This window comes from Scyliorhinus torazame, chromosome 19 (assembly GCF_047496885.1).
Source record: "Scyliorhinus torazame isolate Kashiwa2021f chromosome 19, sScyTor2.1, whole genome shotgun sequence".
NCBI lineage: Eukaryota > Metazoa > Chordata > Chondrichthyes > Carcharhiniformes > Scyliorhinidae > Scyliorhinus > Scyliorhinus torazame.
In genome coordinates, this window is record NC_092725.1 from 126,854,063 (window position 1) to 126,877,585 (window position 23,523).

Here is a 23,523-nt window from a genome sequence, read left to right on the forward strand (position 1 = left end):
CACCCTCCCCATCTCCCCCACCAACCTCTCCCTCTCTCTCCTCTCCCCCCTCTCCTTGTGTGCCCTAATGGAGATCAGCTCTCCTCTGACCACCGCCTTCAGCGCCTCCCAGACCACCCCTTCTTGCTCCTCCCCATTGTCATTAGCCTCCAGGTACTTCTCTATACACTTCCGGACCCGCCCGCTCACCTCCTCGTCCGCCAGCAACCCCACCTCTAGGCGCCGCTGGTCCCTCTCCTCCCCCAACTCGAGGTCCACCCAGTGCGAAGCATGATCAGAAATAGCTATCGCCGAGTACTCCGTATCCTCCACCCTCGGAATCAGCGCCCTGCTCATGACAAAAAAGTCAATCCGGGAGTAGGCCTTGTGGACATGGGAGAAGAATGAAAATTCCGTGGCCCCCAGCCTCGCAAGCCTCCATGGATCCACCCCTCCCACCTGGTCCATGAACCCCCTCAGCACCTTGGTCGCCGCCGATCTCCTGCCCGTCCTAGACCTCGAGCGATCCAATGCCGGGTCCAGCACCGTGTTGAAATCCCCCCCCCATTATCAGGCCCCCTGTCTCCAGGTCCGGAATCCGGCCCAGCATATGCCGCATGAACCCCGCATCGTCCCAATTCGGGGCATATACATTGTCCAACACCACCCGCTCCCCCTGCAACTTGCCACTTACCATCACATACCTACCGCCATTGTCTGCCACAATGCTCGAAGCCTCGAACGACACTCTCTTCCCCACCAAGATCGCCACCCCCCCCCCCCCGATTTTTTGCATCCAAAGCCGAATGAAACACCTGCCCTACCCACCCCTTTCTCAACCTTACCTGATCCGCCACCCTCAGGTGCGTCTCCTGAAGCATGGCCACATCCGCCTTCAGCCCCTTCAGGTGCGCGAACACCCGGGCCCGCTTGACCGGCCCATTCAGTCCTCTTACATTCCAGGTTATCAGCTGGCTCAGGGGGCTACTCACCCCCCTCCCCCGCCGACTAGCCATAGCCCTTCCTAGGCCAGCCACGTGCCCGCGCCCCCCGCACGACCCTTTCCCCACAGTGGCAGACCCCCGCCCCGACCTCCTCTACCAACTCCAGCTCCGCCTTGGCCATTCCAGCAGCAACCCGGGTCCTCAGCGCCGCAGTCCCAGTGCTAACCACTGCGCCACATGCCGCCCACGAGCAGGCTCACATTAACACAGCAATGAAGTTACTGTGAAAAGCCCATATGTACATATTTTATATTGTATATCTATATGTAATAAAACAATTGCACCTACAATTCTTTGTCGAATAATCCTCTATTCTCTCAGCTTGCTTCACATTAAAGACTACACTTGGTCTCAACCCCATATGCAGCATCATAGAAGGTTGACTAATAATTAAATTATAGTCTTACATATAGCCTACACTTTTGGTAGGACGGACACAAACATGCACAGATATCATACAAGCCAATATAATTTGCAATACTGTCCCACCAGCCAAGATTTGCTTATAGAGATGAAATAATCGAGACCTTTTAAACCTAATTTCAGACTGACAGGGGATAAGGCCTTGGTTAAAGGACATACCTGAACTATAGCAAGCGCTTGTATTTATAATGAAAATATGCATGTTACATTATATCATTACAAGTCCTATCTGGGATTGCATCAAATAATGAAGTGATTAATAACAGTATCAATTAAGCTCATGTACATACCTATCTGCAATGCTGGCAGCCTTTATTTTGTCTATGACTATGACTTGCTTGTTACAGTACAGTGAGGTAGTTAAAGCAATGCCCAAGCTTGAACCAGGGGTCTTGGCCACCTCCACCATCAGTGGGCCAGAAGCATTCGCTACTGAATCTAACAAAGAAAAAAGCAAAGTCAGGCAGCAGTGAGATGCTCTTGCGTTAACCCACAGCAACTGGCCATGAATATACTTACTAGACAGAAGCCAGACTTCCAATGATAGTTTTAAGTCAGAAACAAATTACAGTACAATCATAGAGAGTCCTGATAAATTCTCAAAAAAGAATGTAGTAAACAAAACCATCAAAATCGTAACTTGTGCAAGAGAGAAAGAAGAAAGGAACAAATAAGCCTTAATCTATTTCAAACATTGCTGACAGAGATTGGTCAGGTAAATGGGAAGGCTAATGTTGTGGAATATATGAAGGATATGCAATTATATTTCACTTAATTAATAACCAAACTAGTCAAATTTATGTGTTCAAAGTATTATACTCTCATCTGGGACAATAATTTGAACAAAACTTAAAAGTGCGTAAAAGAGAACAGATTGATTTACCTCCAATCTCATGAGAGGGAACCAAAAATAGTTCACCTCAGAATGAACCTGCAGATGATACTCTTACACTTGGCAGGTTCCTATTGGAACACAGTTGGGTACAGCGGAGATGAAATGACTCTTTGTAAAGAAAAGGCAAAGTGGTTAAGAGCTCAAGGTCTTTTCAGAGCTCAAGGGCTTCTTCAGAAACTCAACATACCCATGACAGAAACATCATATTCGATTATTAATGTTGCCTCCTGCCCACACTGTTTGAGAATGCTCATAGCTTCTGTATGCGTTGTTCCATGTAACCGAATTCCATCAACACTCAACAGCCTGTCGCCAACCTTTATTGTACATTCTCTACAGGACAAAATAATTCATGTCAAAATCTTTAAGCTAATAACAGTGCCGCAATCTGAACATATTGATTAATTTTTGAATTCAGAATGATATTCATAAAAGGACTCCACATAACTAAATTGCTTTGGCTGGGTGGGTCATTCACAAGAGGAACCATAGCATGCCAATGCAAAAATGAGGTAAGTTTTATGACAAATCAACAAGATCAGTTCTCGTTAATTAGCTTTTGATCACAATTTGATAAATGTGATCATGTTAAATTGCTAATCTTACAAAGTGGATGGCATTATTATCAATAGCACTAAGGACACTGGCCACCAATAGCACAAGAAACTGGAATAAAACCAGTGGGATCTTCAACTCCATCTACATGAAGCTGCTCAGAAATGCAGTCTCTTTTGAGCTGGTGGTGGGGGGCTGGGCGTGCGCAGTCTGGAAAGTGACAAAAGATAGCCCTAAAGTTTTCATGGTCTCATCTGAAGACTTCAATGAGATCATTCTTGTCTAATCATTTTTGTGGATTCAATTTATACCATATGTAGAAAGATATGCACATTCGTGAGTTCACATCAGCTATTGGTTTTGACCAAAATAGCTCGCTTAATTGACATTTTCAATTTTTCACCTTGAAAAAAATTGTCAAATAATCCCATTCACGAAGGGAGAAGGACAACAGTGGAAACCGGCACCAAGCAGAAAGCAACAACTCACTGAAAGATTAGTATCATGCGGTCCAAAATCTTAAATTACATTCCACTAACATTCAAGAATCAAAATTCAATGCAGCAACATGCTTCGGGGGATATTCGCACAGACCAACATAGAATTAGGTAAATATAGACACACAAGATAGACAAGACAAACAAAAATTCAACAGCATTAAATCATGAACACAGCGACGGCCCAGCATTGGACATAGCACACTTATCGCTACTTTGTCCCAACAGATCATCAATATTTGTTTCTACACTCTAGCTTTCTGCAAACTGGCAATGGATCGAATGTTGCAAGATCCCGTCAGGGCACTTCCGTTCACTCAAAGAATGAACAGGAGCTGCCCGTTAGGCCCTGTCTGGTATCCCAGATGGAAAATATAGACATGGCTGTTACATGGAGCTCAAACATTCAGATTTATAAGTTAGGTTTCTGACCAGTCCTCATGGCAGAGCAGTTGGCTAGTACGGGGTACTGCAGACAAAATACCTCGGTTGCAACTTATATTGTTCAAAGGATTACATGACGTATACCTTCTAAAATTCCTCCTTACTTTTTTCTTCAACCCATCTGTTTGCGACTAAAACAGCATACATAGCTTCTCTCATTTCTATAACCGCTGTCTGCAAGCATCTGATTCAATAAACTTGTGATGAAGACATTAGAAGCGTTTGAACTGGCTCATCAACTCATGTGTGGCGTCTCCTTTCCAGTGGCTACACAGTGCGGTTAGTAATGTAATGGGGCTAATTAGAGAAAGTCTGAAGTACTTTCTCTGCATTGCATCCTGTACTCCTCCAACGAGAGGCAGTCACCTTGGGAAAAGAATCGCAAACAGGAGCAGCAGCAGAGGCGGGAGCAGCAGGAGGGGAATTGGGAGGCAGGTTTAGCAGTACGACTAGGATGATGAGTGGCAGCAGTGAAACAGCAGGTGGAATGAAAAATGTTGGACTTGATCAAAGGCTGTAGTCGTGGCCCACAAGGCTTGCAGTTGGCTTACGGGCTACGTAAAGACTGCACCTGATTTAGAGGTACGGTAACTGTGACCACTTATATAACTGTACCTGTCAGCTGGTCCCCCAGCTCTAACATAGGTTATTACAATCGGGCGAGATCTATTTCGGTCTTCGTGAGTTCCTCCTGTGAAATATAAATATACAAGATATTAATCAATCAATATACGCACAGACAAGCGTGGGATTGATCCAGACTGCTTTAAGGTTAATATCCCAGTCTACACAGAGTGAGCTGATCCTGGTGAAGGGTGATGGTAAGGGAGTCAACTATTACACCCTCACCATTTCAGGAGGAGGGAAAATTATTGCAGCCCCACTTGTGATTGTTATTATCTCTGACTCCTGCTGGAAAGAGGTGTGTGTGTGTGTGTGTGTGTGTGCATGTGTGTGTGTGTGTGTCGGGCAAAGCCAAAATTAAAGTAGCCTATAATGGGCCTCCCAAGATTTAATAACCTCCTGGCATGCAGTCTTTGGATTCACAGATGAAGAATGGCCGCTTGTGCAAGTTACTGAAGAATTATTCGGCACTGGAAAACTGTACCGCAGAAAGCCGACAATGCCTTTGGAAGAGACACTGGAGAGGGAAAAACAGCCGCTCCAGTTCGGATTTTCTCACCATCTAATTAACTCACGATGCTCGGACTAGCAGAAACCAACATGTCAGTTTTCTGCCTTGAGGACGGCATATCATAGGTCAATGCGCGGGGCACATGCAGCATCAAGACACTAATGCATGCGTCTGTTAAGATATTGGAAGGAGAAAGGCTGTTTTACGACGCTTAAACAGACCAGATACATTTTGCTAGGCTCCTCAGACAACAAAGACTCTTTGCTAAATGAAATAATGCTGAAATTTTTCCTTTGCTAGCAACTGGAGGAAATAGCACACACAATGCTTCAAAATTACTTGAAAAAAATACACTGGCATCCAACTGCTTTGCTGTACACGTAAGAAGATGTAATGACTTAGACCAGGCCTTTGAGACTGGCCAATTGGAATACGAGCTGCACTCCCAGTGTAGACAGCGAGTTGAATGCACCTGGTTATTTGGCTGTTGGTTTTGTGAATAAAGGGAATTCTGGTGAAAGGACTGTCATGATATACACCAGTATGTCATGGTGCAGACACACACACTGATGGGCACACAGCAAGACCAATCAACACACACAACACTGCAGCCAATCACCAGTTAGAGCACACTCACTATAAAGACAGGGGGCATCAGAGTTCCCGCTCATTCGGGATGCAGCCTCCGACAAGGACAGAGCTTACAGCTTACAGCACAGGTCCTCACCATGTGCTGAGTGCATAGGCTGGTTCAGACAGGCATTGGTCTTTAGTTTAATCTAACATCATGTTAACCCACAGTGAAAGTATGTTCAACAGTTTCTAACTTAATAAAATAGTGTTGCACTATTTTAAGTGCTGGTGGCCTGTATGTGTTCCACGGATCCAGAACACCCAACACATCAAGGACTTCTGCCTCTGTGAACTTAGTACAGAGGAGTAGACTGCTAAGTATTAGACAAGCTTTAGCTGCTCACAGTAGGCATAATTTGGTTCCATAAACATGGTGAGAGCTTCCCTCAAGGTTCATTAGTAAATCTACTGTGTGTGGTGTAGGCGGAGCCCTACATGGCCGTGGTCCCCAATTCATTTCCTTGCCTGTATTGAGATAATGAATCTCACTCAAAGCTCCAATTGCAGGCTGATGCACAATCAATTGCACAAAGACTAAAGTTGGGTACAACTGTGGCTTTATTATAGTCAGACGCGTGGCCTCCTGCTGCAGCTGGTGAAATGGCAGGGCACTGGAGGCCATGCATATTCATACAGTTCTCCCTGGGCGGAGCCAGCCGGCAGGAGCTACCGGCGAACCTGTAGTGCAGGCCCTACCTTACATCTCCTATTACAGTGGTTCACCACATTCACCCCCTGTTAAAAATGAGTCCGGCGGGGGTGACGTGAAACTATATACAATTAGTGCAATTATGTACAGTGGTAGGGAAAGAAAAGTCCATGTTGACGGTCCGGAGTCCGGTTCAAAGGTTCAGCCGGTCCGGTGCTTTGGTTCTTCGTTGGGAGCGGCGTAACGGTGGCGGCGAAGTCGGTGCTGGTGGTGGTGGAGGTGGCACCGATGGCGGTGGTAGCGGTGCTGATACTGGCCAGTCATCGGGGAACTCCAGGAGCGTGCTGAAGTCCTCTTCGTCCTCTTGTGCTGAAAAGGGGACGGGGGTGTCGTCTGGTGGGGTCAATATTGGCGGCGTGGTGGGGAGGCGCATGGGTGGGTGTGTGTGTTGGGGTGGAACCTGACGGTGCCAGGTCCCTGAGTGAGACAGTATCTTGGCGGCCGTCGGGGAACTCAACGTAGGCATATTGAGGGTTGGCGTGGAGCAGGTGAACCCTGTCCACCAAGGGGTCCGCCTTGTGGAGTCGGATGTGCCTATGGAGAAGGACCGGTCCTGGATCTGCGAGCCAAGTCAGGAGCGACACCCCGGATGTGGATTTCCTGGGGAAGGTAAAAACACGTTCATGGGATGTGTTATTAGTGGCGGTGCACAATAGTGACCAAATAGTGTAGAGCGTCAAGGAGGACCTCCTGCCAGCGAGAGGCTGGGAGGCTCCTGGACCGTAGGGCCAGCTGGACGGCCCTCCAAACAGTCTCATCCTCCCGTTCTACTTGCCCGTTTCCCCGGGGGTTGTAGCTGGTCGTCCTGCTAGAGGCTATACCCCTGCTGAGCAGGAACTGACGCAGCTCATCGCTCATGAATGAGGATCCCCTGTCACTGTGGATGTAGGCGGGGAAACCGAACAGAGCGAAGATGGTGCTGAGGGCCTTGATGACGGTGGCAGACGTCATATTGGGGCATGGGATGGCGAAGGGGAACCTGGAGTACTCATCGACCAGACTGAGAATGTATGTGTTACGGTCGATGGAGGGGAGTGGCCCTTTGAAATCCACGCTGAGGCGTTCAAAGGGGCGGGAAGCCTTCACCAGGCGCGCACGGTCTGGCTGGTAGAAGTGTGGCTTGCACTCCGCACAGACCTGGCAGTCCCTGGTGGCTGTCCTTACTTCCTCGACGGAGTAGGGCAGATTGCGAGCTTTGACCAGATGGTACAATTGAGTGACCCCCGTGTGACAAAGGCTGTAGTGTAGGGCCCGGAGTTGGTCCACTTGTGCGCTGGCACATGTACCTCGGGAGAGGGCGTCTGGGTGCTCGTTGAGTTTACCGGGGCGATACAAGATCTTGTAATTATAGGTGGAGAGCTCGATTCTCCACCGCAAGAATTTATCATTTTTGATCTTGCCCCGCTGTGTGTTATTGAGCATGAAAGCTACCGACCGTTGGTCCGTAATGACAGTGAATCTCTTACCGACCAGGTAATGCCTCCAATGCCGCACAGCTTCAACGATAGCTTGGACCTCCTTTTCGACGGATGAGTGTCGAATTTCAGAGGCATGAAGGGTGCGGGAAAAGAATGCCATGGGTCTGCCTATCTGGTTTAGAGTGGCGGCAAGGACGACGTCTGAAGCGTCGCTTGCTACTTGGAAAGGCAGTGACTCGTCCACTGCGCGCATCCCGGCCTTGGCGATGTCTGCTCTGATGCGGGCGAAAGCGTGTTGTGCCTCGGCCGCGAGGGGGAATTGGGTGGACTGAATGAGTGGGCGGGCCTTGTCCACATAGTTTGGGGCACAGAGCATAGTAGGAAAAGAACCCCAGGCAGCGTTTGAGGGCCTTGGGGCAGTGAGGGAGGGGAAGTTCCATGAGGAACGAAGGAGGTTGAGGGGCGACCTGATAGAGGTATACAAAATTATGAGGGGCATAGACAGAGTGGATAGTCAGAGGCTTTTCCCCAGGGTAGAGGGGTCAATTACTAGGGGGCATAGGTTTAAGGTGAGAGGGGCAAGGTTTAGAGTAGATGTACGAGGCAAGTTTTTTACGCAGAGGGTAGTGGGTGCCTGGAACTCGCTACCGGAGGAGGTAGTGGAAGCAGGGACGATAGGGACATTTAAGGGGCATCTTGACAAATATATGAATAGGATGGGAATAGAAGGATACGGACCCAGGAAGTGTAGAAGATTGTAGTTGAGTCGGGCAGTATGGTCGGCACGGGCTTGGAGGGCCGAAGGGCCTGTTCCTGTGCTGTACATTTCTTTGTTCTTTGTTCTTTGTTTGAGGGGGCGCATGCGATCGGGGTCGAGCCCGAGAAGTCCGATTTGGACTATATAGTCGAGAATGGCTAACCGGGTCGTGCTGAACACACACTTCTCTTTGTTGTAGGTCAGGTTGAGAAGAGTGGCAGTGCGGAGGAATTTATCGAGGTTGGCATCGTGGTCCTGCTGGTCATGGCCGCAGATGGTGACATTATCTAAGTACGGAAAGGTGGCCCGCAAACCGTACTGGTCGACCATTCGGTCCATCTCTCTTTGGAAGACCGAGACCCCATTTGTGACACCGAAAGGGACCCTAAGGAATTGGTAGAGGCGACCGTCCGCCTCAAAGGCAGTGAATGGCCGGTCCGACTTACGGATGGGGAGCTGGTGGTAGGCGGATTTCAGGTCAATTGTTGAGAAGACCCGGTACTGCGCAATCTGATTGACCATATCAGATATGTGTGGGAAGGGGTACGCGTCGAGCTGCTTGTACCGATTGATGGTCTGGCTGTAGTCCACGACCATCCTGTGTTTCTCCCCAGTTTTAACCACTACCACTTGGGCTCTCCAGGGGCAGTTGCTGGCCTCGATAATACCCTCCTTAAGCAGCCGCTGGACTTCGGACCTGATGAAGGTCTTGTCCTGGGTGCTGTACCGTCTGCTCCTAGTGGCAACGGGCTTGCAATCCTCAGTTAGATTGGCAAAAAGGGAGGGGGGATCATCGACCTTGAGGGTCGCGAGGCCCTCCAGTAAGGGAGGTAAGGGGGGGTAAGGGCCCGCCGAATTTGAGGGTGAGGCTCTGGAGGTTGCACTGGAAGTCCAGGCCCAACAGGAGTGCAGTGCAGAGATTAGGAAGGACATAGAGGCGGAAGTTACGAAATTCTACGCCCTGGACCGTGAGGGTGACCGTACAAAAGCCTCAGATCGGGACGGAGTGGGATCCGGAGGCTAGAGAGATCCTTTGATTGGCAGGGTGGACCGCGAGGGAGCAGCGCCTTACTGTATCTGGGTGAACGAAGCTTTCGGTGCTCCCGGAGTCCAGCAGGCACGAGGTCGCGTGGCCGTTGATTTTAACCGTCGTCGACGCTGTGGCCAGGATGTGCGGGCGAGATTGATCAAGCGTCATCGAAGCGAGCTGCAGGTAGCCATCGGATGCTTCGGGTGGCGCATGTGGCCGAAGGGGAACAAGCTGGCGGCTCCCATTGTGCGTCTGGCATGGGGGAGGGGGCGATAACGGGCGGGATCGCAGCGACTGCGCGGGCCTGGCACACAGCCGCGAAGTGGCCCTTTTTACTGCAGGCTTTACAAACTGCAGTGCGAGCCAGGCAGTGTTGGCGGGGGTGCTTCTGCTGACCGCAGAAGTAGCAGCGGGGACCCCCAGGGTACGCGGATCGGCATGTGGCGCAGGTGTAATGGGAAGGCAGGGTCCCGGCTGAGGAGGTCGTCGGCGAGCTCCAGGAGGGGTAGGAAGGAGTTGAAGGGGCAGCGTGGCGGGAGGGGTACGATTGTACGTTACGGGATGCGACCGTCATGGAGAGCGCCAAAGTTTTCATCTCCGCCAGTTCGAGCGTGGCCCCTTCCAGTAATCATTCGCGGATGCGGTCCGACGCAATCCCCGTCACGAAGGCATCGCGCATGAGGAGATTTGCGTGTTCGGCGGCCGTAATGGCCTGACAGTCCCAGTCCCGGACAAGTGGAATTAGGGCCCGCCAGAAATCTTTGATGGACTCACCAGGTAGTTGCGAGCAGGTGGCGAAGACCGTGTTCGCCTTCTGCGCGTAGTGTTCCTTAAGGAGTTTTGTTGCTTTTGTGTAATTCGTGGCATCTTGGATCAACGGGAACACGCTGGAGCTCAGTCTGGAGTACAGGACGTTTATCTTCTGAGCCTCCGTTCGCGCGGGGTTGGCCGTGTTGATGTAGGCCTCAAAACATGCTAGCCAGTGAGCAAAGACTTTCCTGGGTCGGGCGAGTGCGGATCCAGCTGCAGGCTTAATTTGGATATCCATTCTGTGGAAAATCTGACTGTAATAAATTGATGCACGATCAATTGCACAAAGACTAAAGTTGGGTACAACTGTGGCTTTATTACAGTCAGATGCGTGGCCTCCTGCTGCAGCTGGCGAAATGGCAGGGCACTGGAGGTCATGCATATTTATACGGTTCTCCGTGGGCAGAGCCAGTTGGCAGGAGCTACCGGCGAACCTGTAGTGCAGGTCCTACCCTACATCTCCTATTACAGTGGTTCACCACACAGGCATCATAATTGACCTCACTATTCCAGGCTTGGGAGAGGAACCACAGCCAGGGTTCTGACCTTTATCCAATGATTGCTCCTGAATTATGTCGATTTTGTTAATGTCTTACGGGAATAACCTCTGTGTGGTAACAGGCAATTTTTCTCCTACACTTCATGCAATCGCCCTGGACTAAAATGGGCCAAACGGATCTGTAAGAATTATGCTGCCATGTAGCAATGAGATGGGGAAAAAATAGATTACAACGATATTTCAGGTCTGTCAGAAGCAATTGCAGATACAGCTAACAAGAGTAGTCTTATTTTCGAGAAACATACTCTGACTTTTACCCCAATCCCATCACCCCCAGCCCCATCATACTATATTATTCTCTTAAAATTACATTGATTTCAAGGCAACAGCCTCATTCATCACCGAGGAGGGTGCAAACGTCACAAGTCATGCCAAATACTGTAGGAAATCTGGTGTAATAGCAATTCCTATCGCAAAAACGTAGTTCAAAGTAAAATTTTGACTCCCCATTTTCACAGCAACCAAAGGGAAATGTCATGCTAGACACAATATACTTCCGTCACAGCAAGCAGCGCTGGGAAGTGGGCAAGCTTCAATTTATTTTTGAGTCATGGAGCTGTAGAATGTGCAATCTATAAATAAAAGGAATATTTGAGCCATGTATCCTTTTAAAACCCGAGTGAAACACAGTGTGCATAAAGTCTCAGCTGTGGCTCTGATTGAAAAGACTAAAGGTTCATGTCCCACCCTGGGACTGCAGCACAGAAATCTAGGTTGACACCCCCAGTGCAGTACTGAGGGATTTCTGCACAAGGCGATCACACTGTCTTTCAGACAGTAGACACTAGTTGATGTGTTGGGTGTTCTGGATCACAAACAGGTCACCAACACTGGAAGTGGTGCAACTCTATTTTATTATAAGGTTAACTATATTAACATACTTGAACTGTGGGTAAATGCAATACCAGCTTTAACTGTTGACCCTTGCCTAGTCCTAACCAGGTGATGCACTCAGCACATGGTGAATGTCTGTGTTGCAGGCTGTGAGCTCTGTGCTCCGAGCTGGCTGCTACTAGAATGAGCGGGAACTCTCCCGTCCCCTGTCTTTATAGTGCATGTGCTCTCACTGGTGATTGGCTGCGGTGTTGTGTATGCTGATTGGTCCCACTGCATGTCCATCAGTGTGTGTGTGTGTGTGTGTCTGCACCATGATATACTGGTGTATATTATGACACTAGTGAGACACTAGAACCAAGCGCACACAATAGATCCCATGCCTCTATTTCCAAGAAGAACAGGGGAGTTATCCCGAGTGGCCTGGTCAATATTTGTCCCTCACCCAACATCACAAAAGCAGATTATTTAGTCATTATCACATTGCCTGTTTGTGAGAGCTTCTTTTGCACCAGCTCACTGCTACATTTCATAAACTACAATAGTGACTACGCTTCAAAAGTCCTTCATTGACTGCCAAGAGCCAAGGGTGGCACTGTTGCCTCACAGCTCCAGGGACCCGGGTTCAATTCCAGCCTCAGGTGACTGTCTGTGTGGAATTTGCACTTTCTCCCTGTGTCTGCGTGGGCTTCCTCCGGGTCCTCCGGTTTCCTCCCACAGTCCGCAGAATGTGTGGGTTAGGTGGATTGGCCATGCTAAATGCCCCTTACTGTCCAAAAGGTTAGGTCGGGTTATTGGGTTACGGGGATAGGGTGGAAGCCTGGGCTTAATTGGGGTACTCTTTCCAAGGGCCGATGCAGAATGGCCTCCTGCACTGTAAATTCTATGATGTCCTGAGGTGAAGGTTGCTATGTAAATGCAAATTCATCGATTCACAATCTATATTTTGCATCAAGAATAGAATGCCGATTTGGATTGGGAAGAGAAAATATAGCTTACATTATGGAAGTAAGTGCCTACTGCCACTGACTGAAACATCAATTAAATGCTGCAATATGGATTGCAAAATGCTATTAAGTGTATAGCGTTCTTACCTCTAATTACAAAGCCAAACGTGTTGCCCTCTTTGTGCAAAGTCACTTCCACAGTTTTGAGAATAATACCCGAGCTTTGAACAGCTAGAAAGGAAAATAAAGAACGTGTTACTCAGAATCACTTGGGAAGTGGGTTCCATTCTAATAAGCAGGCCAAAATCAAAGCCGATCATTTGTAAAAGAGCATTTAGTTGTGATCTATTTATTAATTTTAGCAGGGTCCCCCCTTGCTGTGCGCAAATTACCTGTCACCTCAAAACAGCAATGGATGCAATTCAAAAGTGAATCATTGATTGAGAAGTGGTTGATTGATTGTTTGATATTTATTTCACATGTACTGAAGTACAGTGAAATGTATTATTCCACGGCCAAGGGAAAGTATACAGTACGTACATAGCAGACAAAAGAATAATCGACAGAGTACATTGACAAATAGTACATCAACTAATAGTGATTGGTTACAGTGTGGAACAAGGGCCAAACAAGCAATACATGAGCAAGAGCAGCAGCAGCATAGGGCGTCGTGAATAGTGGGCGGGATTCTCCCATCGGGCGGCTAAGTGCCGATGCCGGAGTAAAAACGGGAATGTTTTACTCCGGCGTCAGCGCCCGTTCCGGGACCCCATTCTGCGGCCCACAGGGAGCTAGCACGGCGCTGGAGTGGCCCACGCCGCTTCAGCTGCCGATCCCAGCCTGAACCCTGCGTTGCGGGGTCTGCGCATGCGCAGTTGGGCCGGCGCCAACCAGCGCACGCGCAATGGCCTTCTTCCCCGCGGCCGCCCCGACGCCAAATGGTGCAGGGCTACAGGAGCCGGCGGGGAGGAAGGGAGGCCGGGGGGCAGAGAGGCCGGCCCGCCGATAGGTGGGCCCCGATCGCGGGCCAGGCCACTAGAGCCCCCCCCCCTCCCCCCAAACAGCGCCAGACCCCCCCTTCCCGCCCACAGGCCTCCCCGGACCCTTCCACGCCGAGGTCCCGCTGGCTCAGAGGATGTTAGAACGGCGCCGGCGGGACTCAGCTTTTTGATAACGGCCGCTCAGCCCTACCGGGCTGGAGAATTGGCGCGCCGACCCGTGCCAGAGAGTTGGTGCATACCCCGACCGGCGCCACACCGACTATGCCACCGCCGATTCTCCGCACTGCGGTGAATTGCATCCCGGCGTCTGACCCGGCGGGGGGTCGGAGAATTCCGCCCAGTGTTCTTACAGGAAACAGATCAGTCTGTGAGAGTCGCTGAGGAGTCTTGTAGCTGTGGGGAAGAAGCTGTTCCTTTGTCTGGATGTGCGGGTCTTCAGACTTCTGTATCGTCTGCCTGATGGAAGAGTCTGGAAGAGGGCAAATCCTGGGTGGGAGGGGTCTCTGACAATGCTGCCTGCCTTCCTGAGGCAGCAGGAGGTGGACAGAATCAATGGGAGGGTGGCAAGCCTGTGTGACGCATTGGACTGAGTTCACCAAACTCTGCAGTTTCTTGCGATCTTGGACCGAGCAGTTGCCATACCAAGCTGTGATGCAGCCGGATAGGATGCTCTCTATGGCACATCTGTAGAGGTTTGTGAGAGTCGATGCAGACATGCCGAATTTCTTTAGCTTCCGTCGGAAGGTTTCAGGTATCCTAATAGCACACAAGTACAAATGGTTCTCTTTGCCATTTTCTTTGTTGATAATATTGGGCGTCAAGTGAGGGCACCAAAATGTTTACTGCCACAATGCTGGAAGGGAGAGCACCCGCAATGCTCTCAACTGCATTGCTTTGCCATCAAAAATATTTGGTGTGCATTTGACTTGAAAGTAGTCTTTGGGTGGATGCAAGTATTTTATCATTTTTAACAGGGCAGCACGATGGCGCAGTGGGTTAGCCCTGTTGCCTCACGGCGCCGCGGTCCCTGGTTTGACCCCGGCTCTGGGTCACTGTCCGTGTGGAGTTTGCACATTCTCCCCATGTCTGCGTGGGTTTGACCCCCACAAAGATGTGCAGGCGAGGTGTATTGGCCACGCTAAATTGCCCCTTAATTGGAAGAAATTAATTGGGTACCCTAAAATTTATATTTTTAAAAAATGTTTTATAATTTTAAACAAAAAAATGCAAGTTTAACCAGATAACATAAGTAAACCAGAAAAAAAGTCAGCAGTCACCAACAGGAGAACACCACGTAACAAAATATCATGGTTGGGATTCTCCATCCTGTGGTGGGGCCCCTCCACCGGCAGCGGGATTCTCCATCCCGCCATATTTTCCTAATATCCCCGTGGCATACTAGGCAACAGGTCAGTGTGTGTGTGTCTTGTGTGTGCGTGTGTGTGTGTGTGTGTGTGTGTGTGATGACTTTAGTTAAACTGAAGACTGCAAGGTTAGAATCAATCATAGAATAGAATCATAGAAACATTTGAAAACATCTAAAGTTGGAAGGCGTGAGAGTAAGCTTGTTAAGGGGTGGTGAGCAAAGCTAACATTGGATACCAGTGAGCAGCAAAAATAGAAATTTGCATTAGAAGATGAAGGGGGATGAATTGAAGTTCATCTGTTGTATTTCAAAAGGAAAATTGACAACCGGCAGGTATCATAAACGAGTAAAGCAAAGTATAATGTTTATTTTTATCCAAAAGTAACGGCATGAAAGATTTTTATATTCTGGGGAGAAGGCTTCCAAAGAAATTTAAGACTAACAGATTTAAAGATGAAAGAGAAAAAACATATTTAAAAAAGATATTGGGAGTTGTGTGGGAGGAGAAGCCATGAGATCCTGAAGAACATGCTGTGCAAGAAGCAGAGTCCTCGGCACCCTCACTGAGAAAAATGTTTTGTCTGCAAGGTTTTGATACAAGCCTTGGATTTTCATTTTCTTTTTAAAGAAAATATGTTTATTAAGAATTTTTCAACAAAATTTTCAACCATACAAACTCTCCCCCCCCGTAACAAAAAGAAAAGTAAAGTTGCATAGCAAGACATAAACATGTCAAATCGACATAATACAGAACTTTGTACATTGGATTCCCCCCGCACATATCAACTTTCCTGGACATTTATGTATTTTCTTGCTCAAGTGCCCCCAGGAAAACCCCCCTTCTCCGTCCACCCTTCTTCCCCCCCCCCCCGAAAGAGATCCCCCCACCCCCCCCCCCCCCCCACCCCGGGTGATTTTCCTTTTCAAGTGAGAGAGAGGAGCCCCTACTGTGAGGTGGTGGAGCAGTGGTATTGTTGCTGGACTGGTGATCCAGAGATAGAAAGAGAAAATGCTGGAAAAACTGTGCAGGTCTGACAGCATCTGTGGAGAGAGAACAGAGTTAATGTTTCGAATCTGGATGTCTCTTCGTCAAAGCTAGAGAAAATCGGAAATAGGATGAGATTTATACTGTTGTGGAGCAGTGGGACTGCATAGAGGGACAGCGATAGGTGGAGATTGACAAAGATGTCATGGACTAAAAGACAAAGTGAATGTAAATTGCGGTGATCACGGTGGAGAAAGGTGCTGAAAGTGGAACATTAAGAGATCAGAATGCGTTAATGGCAGATCAAAAAACACCTTGGCACTGGGAACAGATGCCACTGGTGAAGTGGGCTGGGGTTGGGAAGATGGTGGTGGGGGGAAAACCGGGGTGAAGGTGGAGAAGAGAGTTCACAGTGGAGGTTGTTGAACTCCCGTGTTAAGTCCGGAAGACTCCAACATGCCTAATCGGAAGATGAAGTGCTGTTCCTCCAGTTTAGATTGGGCTTCACTGGAACCATGCTCACTGGAATCCGCCGCCACTCTCCCCCGTCTGGCTGAACTTGTCCTCTCAATGAACAATTCCTTCTTTAACTTGTCTCACTTCCTCCAAACCAAAGGTGTGGATATGGGTACCAGCATGGGCCCCAGTTTTGCCAGTCTCTTTATGGGGTATGTGGAACATTCCCTGTTCCAGTCCTACTCCAGCCTCTTCCCATAATTATATTATCAGTACATCTAATACTATTTTGACGCTGCTTCAAGTTTGCGCCTGGACCTGGGAAAGCTTATCAATTTTGCTTCCAATTTCCACCCCTCTATCCCCTTCTCCTCCCTTGCTTGACTTCTCTATCTCCATTTGATAGACTGTCCACTAGTATCTATCATAAGCTCACCGACTCCCACAGCTACCTCGACTACAGCTCTTCACACCCCACATCCTCTCAGGACTCCATCCCATTCTCCCAGTTCCTTCACCTCCATCGCATCTATTCTGATGATGACACTTTCCAAGGTGGTTCTGCTGACATGTCTTCATTCTTCTTTAATCATGGTTTCCCACCCACTGTGGTTGACAAGGCTCTTAACAGTGTCTGATCCGTCTCTCACATCTCTGTTCTCACCATTTTCCCTCTTTCCCAAAATCACGATCGGGTCCCCCTTGACCTCACTTGTCACTCCACACTGCGCTGCATGAAAAGGGTTATCCTCCGCCAGTTCCACCAACTCCATGAAGGTGCCACCACCAAACATATTGTCCCCTCACTCCCCCCATCAGCATTCCACAAGGCCTGTTTCCTCCGGGATACTCTGGTTCGCCCCTCCATCACCCCCAACACTTCACCCTCTTCCCCTGCAATCGCAGAGGTGTACACCTGCCCCTTTACCTCCTTCCTGCTCACCAGCCCATGCTGAAACACTCTTTTCAGGTGAGGCAGCGCTTCACCTGCACCTCCTTCAATCTGGTCTATTGCATTTGCTGCTCCCAATGATGTCTAATCTACATTGGAGAGACTAAACACAGATTGGGTAACTGCTCTGTAGAACACCTTCGGCCTGTCCGTAAGCAGGACCCAGACCTTCCTGTTGCTGTCATTTCAACTCACCGTCCTGCTTTCACGTCCACATGTCCATTCTTGGCCCGCTGCAATGTTCCAGTGAAGCCCAACGCAAACTGAAGAAACAGCACCACATTTTCCGATTAGGCACGTGACAGCTTTCCGGACTTGTTGAGTGCGACAACTTCAGACTGCGAACTCTCGCCTCCACCTTCACCTCATTTTTATTTCTATCAATTTATTTTCATTTCTTCCATCGATACGTTTTTCCTCATTATTCCGCCCCCCCCTCCCCCACCCCACCCCACCAGGGCCATCTGTTCCATGTTCCAGGTTGTCCTTTGACGCACTGCTTACCTTTGCTCTGCCATGAACACATTCTGATCTCTCAATTTGCCACTATCACCTTTTTTAGCCATGATCACCACCATTTACATTCCCTTTGTCTTTTTGTCCACAACATCCTTGTCAACCTCCACCTCTTGCTGGCCCTCTATCCAGCCCCACTGCTCTCCTCCCCCACCTCCCAACAGTTTAAATCTCATCCTATATGTAGTTCTCTCGAGCTTTGGCAAAGAGTCATCCAGGCTTGAAACGTTAGCTCCGTTCTCTCAGCATCACCACAGATGCTGTCAGACCCGCTGAGAATGTTCAGCATTTTCTGTTTTAGTTCCAAATTCCACTATTCGCTGTAATTTGCCTTTATCTCAGTAAGCCAGAGACCCTGAGTAATCCTCTGGAGACCCGGGTTCAAATCCCAACACCACTCAGTAAAACATCTGGAATTAAAAATCTCATGATGAAACCATTGTTGATTGTCATAAAAACCCATCTGGTTCACTATGTCCTTTAGGGGAAGAAACCTGCCACTTTTACCTGGCCAGGCCTACACGCAATTCGAGACCCACAGCAATGTGGTTGACTCTTAAATGTCCTCCTAAATGGCCGAGCAAGTCACTCAATTGCAGTCAACCGCTACAAAGAAAACACAAAAGGAATGAAACCGGACGGACCATCCGATACTAGCCTAGGTACCAGAAGGGACAAAGGCAGGCCCAGCCTTGTGAACCCTGCAAAGTCCTCCTTTCTAACATCTGGGGGCTTGTGCCAAAGTTGGGAGAACTGCCTCAGACTAGCCAAGCAACAGCCTTGTGTAGTCATACTCACAAAATCATACCTTACTGATAATGTCCCAGAAACCACCATCAATATTCCTGGGCATGTCCTGTCTCACCGGCAGGACAGACGCAGCAGAGGTGACAGCACAATGGTATACAATCAGGGGGGAGTTGTCCTGGGAATCCTCAAAGACTCCGGACCCCATGAAATCTCATGGCACCAGGTCACTCCTCGGAAGCATTGAGGGTGGCAAGGGTTCTCTGTGTGACGGACCTCAATGTCCTTGACCAAGAGTGGCTCGGTAGTATCACCACACACCGAGCTGGCCAAGTCCTAAAGGACATAGCTGCTAGACTGGGACTGTGGTAAGTGTGAGGGAGAAACATCCTCACCAACCTGCCTGCTGCAGATGTATCTGTCCTTGGCAGTTTCAGTAGGAGTGACCACCACTCCTTGTGGAGACAAAGTCCCTTCTTCAGGTTGTGTAAATGGGATAGACTTCGAACAGACCGAGCAACTCAGACTGGGCAACCAGGAGGTTCTCTGGGTCATCACCATTAGCAGAATTGTACTCAACCACAATCTGTAACCTCATGGCCCCGCATATTCTCCACTCTACCATTGCCGCCAAGCCAGGCATACTCAAAATGAGGTGTCAGTCTGATGAAGCTACAAAACAGGACTACTTGCAAGTCAAACAGCATAAGCAACAAGTGATGGACAGAGACAAGCGATTCCACAACCAACAGATCAGATCTAAGCTCTGCAGTCCAGCGACATCCAGTCGTGAATGATGGTGGACAATTAAACACCTCACTGGAGGAAGTTCTACAAATATCCCCATCCTAAATGATGGAGGAGCCCAGCACATCTGTGCAAAAGATAAGACCGAAGCATTTGCAACACTTTTTTCCCAGAAGTACCAAGTGGATGGTCCACCTCATCCTCTTCCGGAGGTCCTCAGCAAGACAGGTGTCAGTCATCCGCCAAATCGATTCACTCTACTCGATATAAAGAAACTGTTGAAGGCACTGGATACTGCAAAGGCTATGGGCCCTGACATTATTCCGGCAATAGTCCTGAAATGCTATAGAACTTGCCATGCCCCTAGTCAAGCTGTTTAGTACAGCTACAACACTGGCATCTACCCAATTTTGTGGGAAATTGCCCGGTTTGTCCTGTACACAAAGAAGAGGACAAATCCAATCTAGCCAATTACCACCCCATCAGTCTACTCTGGATAATCAGCAAAGTGATGAAAATCTCCAAATGTCGTTTTGCACTTCTTGTTCCTGGCTTCCAAAATCATATTTCTTGAAATATAATACAAATTGTTGTGATAGCTCATCCAAGTTTCCCCTTGGGATTTGGGCTGCCGGGAAATTGGCACCTGACATTTCACAACAATCTCCACCCGATCTCCAGAGTTGTAAAGGTCTACCTGGTGGATTTTCGAACTCAGAAAGACAAAGGCTTTACCGCTGGGAAAGTGACAACATGTTGGAGCAAAATACAAGACAGGGGCAGCAGCACTCTCTTTTCCAGGCCTCCTCGCAGCATGATGTTCTTAGACCCGAGCATCAGTATGAAAATGCACGCGGAGAGTAATAATGGAAAGGAAAGCATCACATTGAACACAGCACTAATTGTATTTATAATAATTATAACCACACTGCCTTTAAACATATTGTATGACATCAAAAATAAATGCTGTAAGTGGACTTTATTGATCTAGGATATTGCTTTTTAAAAGAAGGAAACCGAGAAGAAATCAGTTGCAGTGCACTCAGCCCTTAGTATATTCAGTTTTAAAGATATCAGGAACACTTTTAAATGTCTCAATTTGAATGCAGTGCAATTATGGCAATAATTCATCTAGAGACAGGCCTGAATTTTACATTTGGGGTGCGCCCAAAGCTGGTGCGGGAAGGACAGGATGTGAAACTCGCTCCCGAGTTAAAGCGATATGCTGGATCAGCAACTAACAGCCTTCCAACGTGAAAGCGCTCTGTGAAGGATGAACGCCTGTTGGGGGGGGGGGGGGCAGGCGCCAAGAAAGGGAATGTGTGGGCTGCTCTTCCAATATGCTCCCTCAGGGAGCCAGCTACGGTGGAGCTGTCCGTGGTAGCTGTAAAAAATAATGGCGGTGGGAAACCTATGCCACAAGTGTTTGGGTAGCGCAATCATACATGGATCTCAGTCCCCAGCCACTGAATTTCAGCCCTGAATTTCAACCCACCCTGTTTCGAGGTTGCAGCTTGAACGTAAAGGCCACTTTGCCAATTGGTCCGCCTGCCAACCATAAAGGCAATGTAAAATATAAAATCCCAATCAATTGTTGTTTAATTCATTTAAATTGGCTCCTTGATTGTCGGCAGGCGCATTTCCAACTCGCATGTGCACTTACTTGTTGACCAAAATGGCACGCGAGGACATGATGACGTCAGGACACACGCCCAACCTCTTCTCACGTAATTTTATGCCCTCCCGGGTCGGGCACGCACCATGAGACCTTTTACCTATAAATTTCTGGCCATGGATTACTGAATTACCACTTTAAATGTGGACATCATCATGCGATTGTGATACATAAAAACTGGACTAGAATGTTTCCTGAGGCACTCAGCATTTAAGAGCCAAGGGATTCGAATCAAGCAAATGTTGGTTGCACTTGCAAGCAGAAAGAGCACACATTGACTAATGCTAGCTTATAGTGATTGACTAATTTAACCTGCTGCGGAAAGCTTTTGAGGAGAATGAATAAATGAGCACTCAAATGCGCACCATTGTTCCCAACACACCATTGTCCCACCGGGCCTTCACATTCACACACCACCCACACACTTCACTCCACACCACACACCCACAGATTTTAAGCCTTCAGTCTGCTTCTTTGTATGGTTTCACTGTGTTCAAACTGGTTGCCGCATTTTATTTCATTAATTGAATGTGAAGTCTTTCTGGGGAACATGGTGGGGTGTATTCTTAAATGTAGATCTTTCCTTTATAGACTAAGAGTACTTTGCAAATCCCAATCGTACCGAGATTCCAAACTATTAAAAACAATTTCATTTTGGGTGGCTCCAAATTTTGAATTTGCTCATTCCTAATTATGGCATCAACAAATGTACACCTTCAGCAAATCAATTCTCACATTTGGAATTTTAATTTTGTGCAGCTGTTGATTGATTTTTAAAGCATCGTGCCATTACTAAACAGTTTTCTCAAAATACTGAGATTGGGATGCAAGGTTCAGTGTCCTAAACGTTGATATATTGTCAGAGAAGGGTTTTGGAATAATTGCACAGGTTTCCCCCCGCAGCTTCCCGACTGAATGCATGAGAGATTAATCGCGTCAATAATCTTTTCATTTAGATTTCAGTTCAAGCTTTTCAACTGTCGACTGCTTTGCTAATTTTAATTTAGAGGATACTTACAAACGGGAGGGAGCTCATATTCCACCTCAAGGACCACTCTCTCACCAACATTCTTCAGCAGACTGATGATCTCATCGTGTCTGAATTTTGTGAGGTTGATCCCATTGACAGATTTGATGTAGTCTCCAATATTTAACTGATCACTTCTGCAAGAGAATAGCATAGCAGCACATCACCAGCTGGCATCATGCCTCAGACAACAAAAAGTAATGGGCCCAAGTATAATTGCACCTTTAGTTCGACCTCTTCACTGAAAAATATTTGCTGAAATACCTTGCACATTTTTGGCTGAAAATACTATTACACTCCTAAAATTCTGAAAAAGAACAGAGTTCACTTATTGCTCAATCAGACTGTTGAGGATTACTGATTTCACCTGATGTATCAAAATAGCCCTTCAATGCTCCGTCATTAATAAATCTCTGCAACTGCAATTTTTGTATTTTCTGGTACATTGTCATCAAATTGCTTCTTTAAAAGGCCAGGGTCAAGGATCGAGAGGGCGCGCTGGCTGGATCTTCTGATTCTACTGACGACGACACCTCCTATGGGGTGTTCCCCGTAGATGGCCACTCAAAACGGTGTGGACATCGATGGGACCAGAAGATCTTATCTGCCGCCACCAGAAAACAGGTCGCCCAGGGGTGGGGGGAGATCCTGCCCAGAGTCTCGACAACAATACTTGCGATTTTAATAAATATATCAAGAAACTTCTCAGGCTGATTTAGCACCATCAGCCTGGCAGAATGGGCAAGTGAGTTAAAATACGTGCCGATCGTATGTATCATGCTAAATACTTTAAATACTTCTTTGAATACTTCTCACTTTTTGTGGTTTTATCCATTACCAGTTCCTCCTGGTGTTCACAGCTTTAAATTTATTTCTCACCATTTCTAAGATTGCCATACATAAATTTGAAAGTATGGTTGATGACCCTGCCTCTCAAGCCTAATATTAAATAGAAATATATTATGGTCACTATTTCCAAGCTTTTCCTTTAACATCACATTATTAACTCATCACTATGGACTGTTCCCTTGTTGGTTCTAGAAAAAGGTCCCTAATACATTCCAGAAATTCACTGCCGTTATCGTACTTCTAGATTGGGAGAAGCAAAACAGCTCATGTGAAAATTAAAATCACACGGTTTTCACTGCAGGCTTTGTTCTTTACTACATCTAAGCTATTGGATATTTCAAATTATTTTAATGCATAAATAATTTTGAATTGGTAGGAGCAGAACAATAAAGATTGAAATGATCACAAACCGTGATTTCACAAACTGTGTCACCGGGAAATTGAATTTTAATCATTTCTCAAATCAGCATAATTATTCGCAACCAAAAATGACCTGCAAAAAGATGGCTCAATTATGAGGCAGATGTGTTTGCTCATCCCTAGCCTGCAAGTGATGGAAAAGTAAGACATTCC

The 23,523-nt window shown here is 47.7% G+C and overlaps 1 protein-coding gene across 5 annotated transcripts in view; it reads right to left on the bottom strand.

The window, feature by feature from the left end:
- The window catches only part of grip1 (glutamate receptor interacting protein 1), a 589,949-nt gene that overhangs the window by 98,695 nt on the left and 467,731 nt on the right, over positions 1–23,523 (bottom strand). For all 5 annotated transcript variants that reach the window (XM_072485188.1, XM_072485187.1, XM_072485191.1 and 2 more), the window contains exons 4-8: positions 22,093–22,238; positions 12,777–12,860; positions 4,413–4,488; positions 2,489–2,634; positions 1,697–1,844 (exon numbers count right to left, since the gene is read on the bottom strand). In XM_072485188.1, the coding sequence (XP_072341289.1) occupies positions 1,697–1,844; positions 2,489–2,634; positions 4,413–4,488; positions 12,777–12,860; positions 22,093–22,238 (600 nt within the window). The remainder of the gene's footprint in view (positions 1–1,696; positions 1,845–2,488; positions 2,635–4,412; positions 4,489–12,776; positions 12,861–22,092; positions 22,239–23,523) is intronic.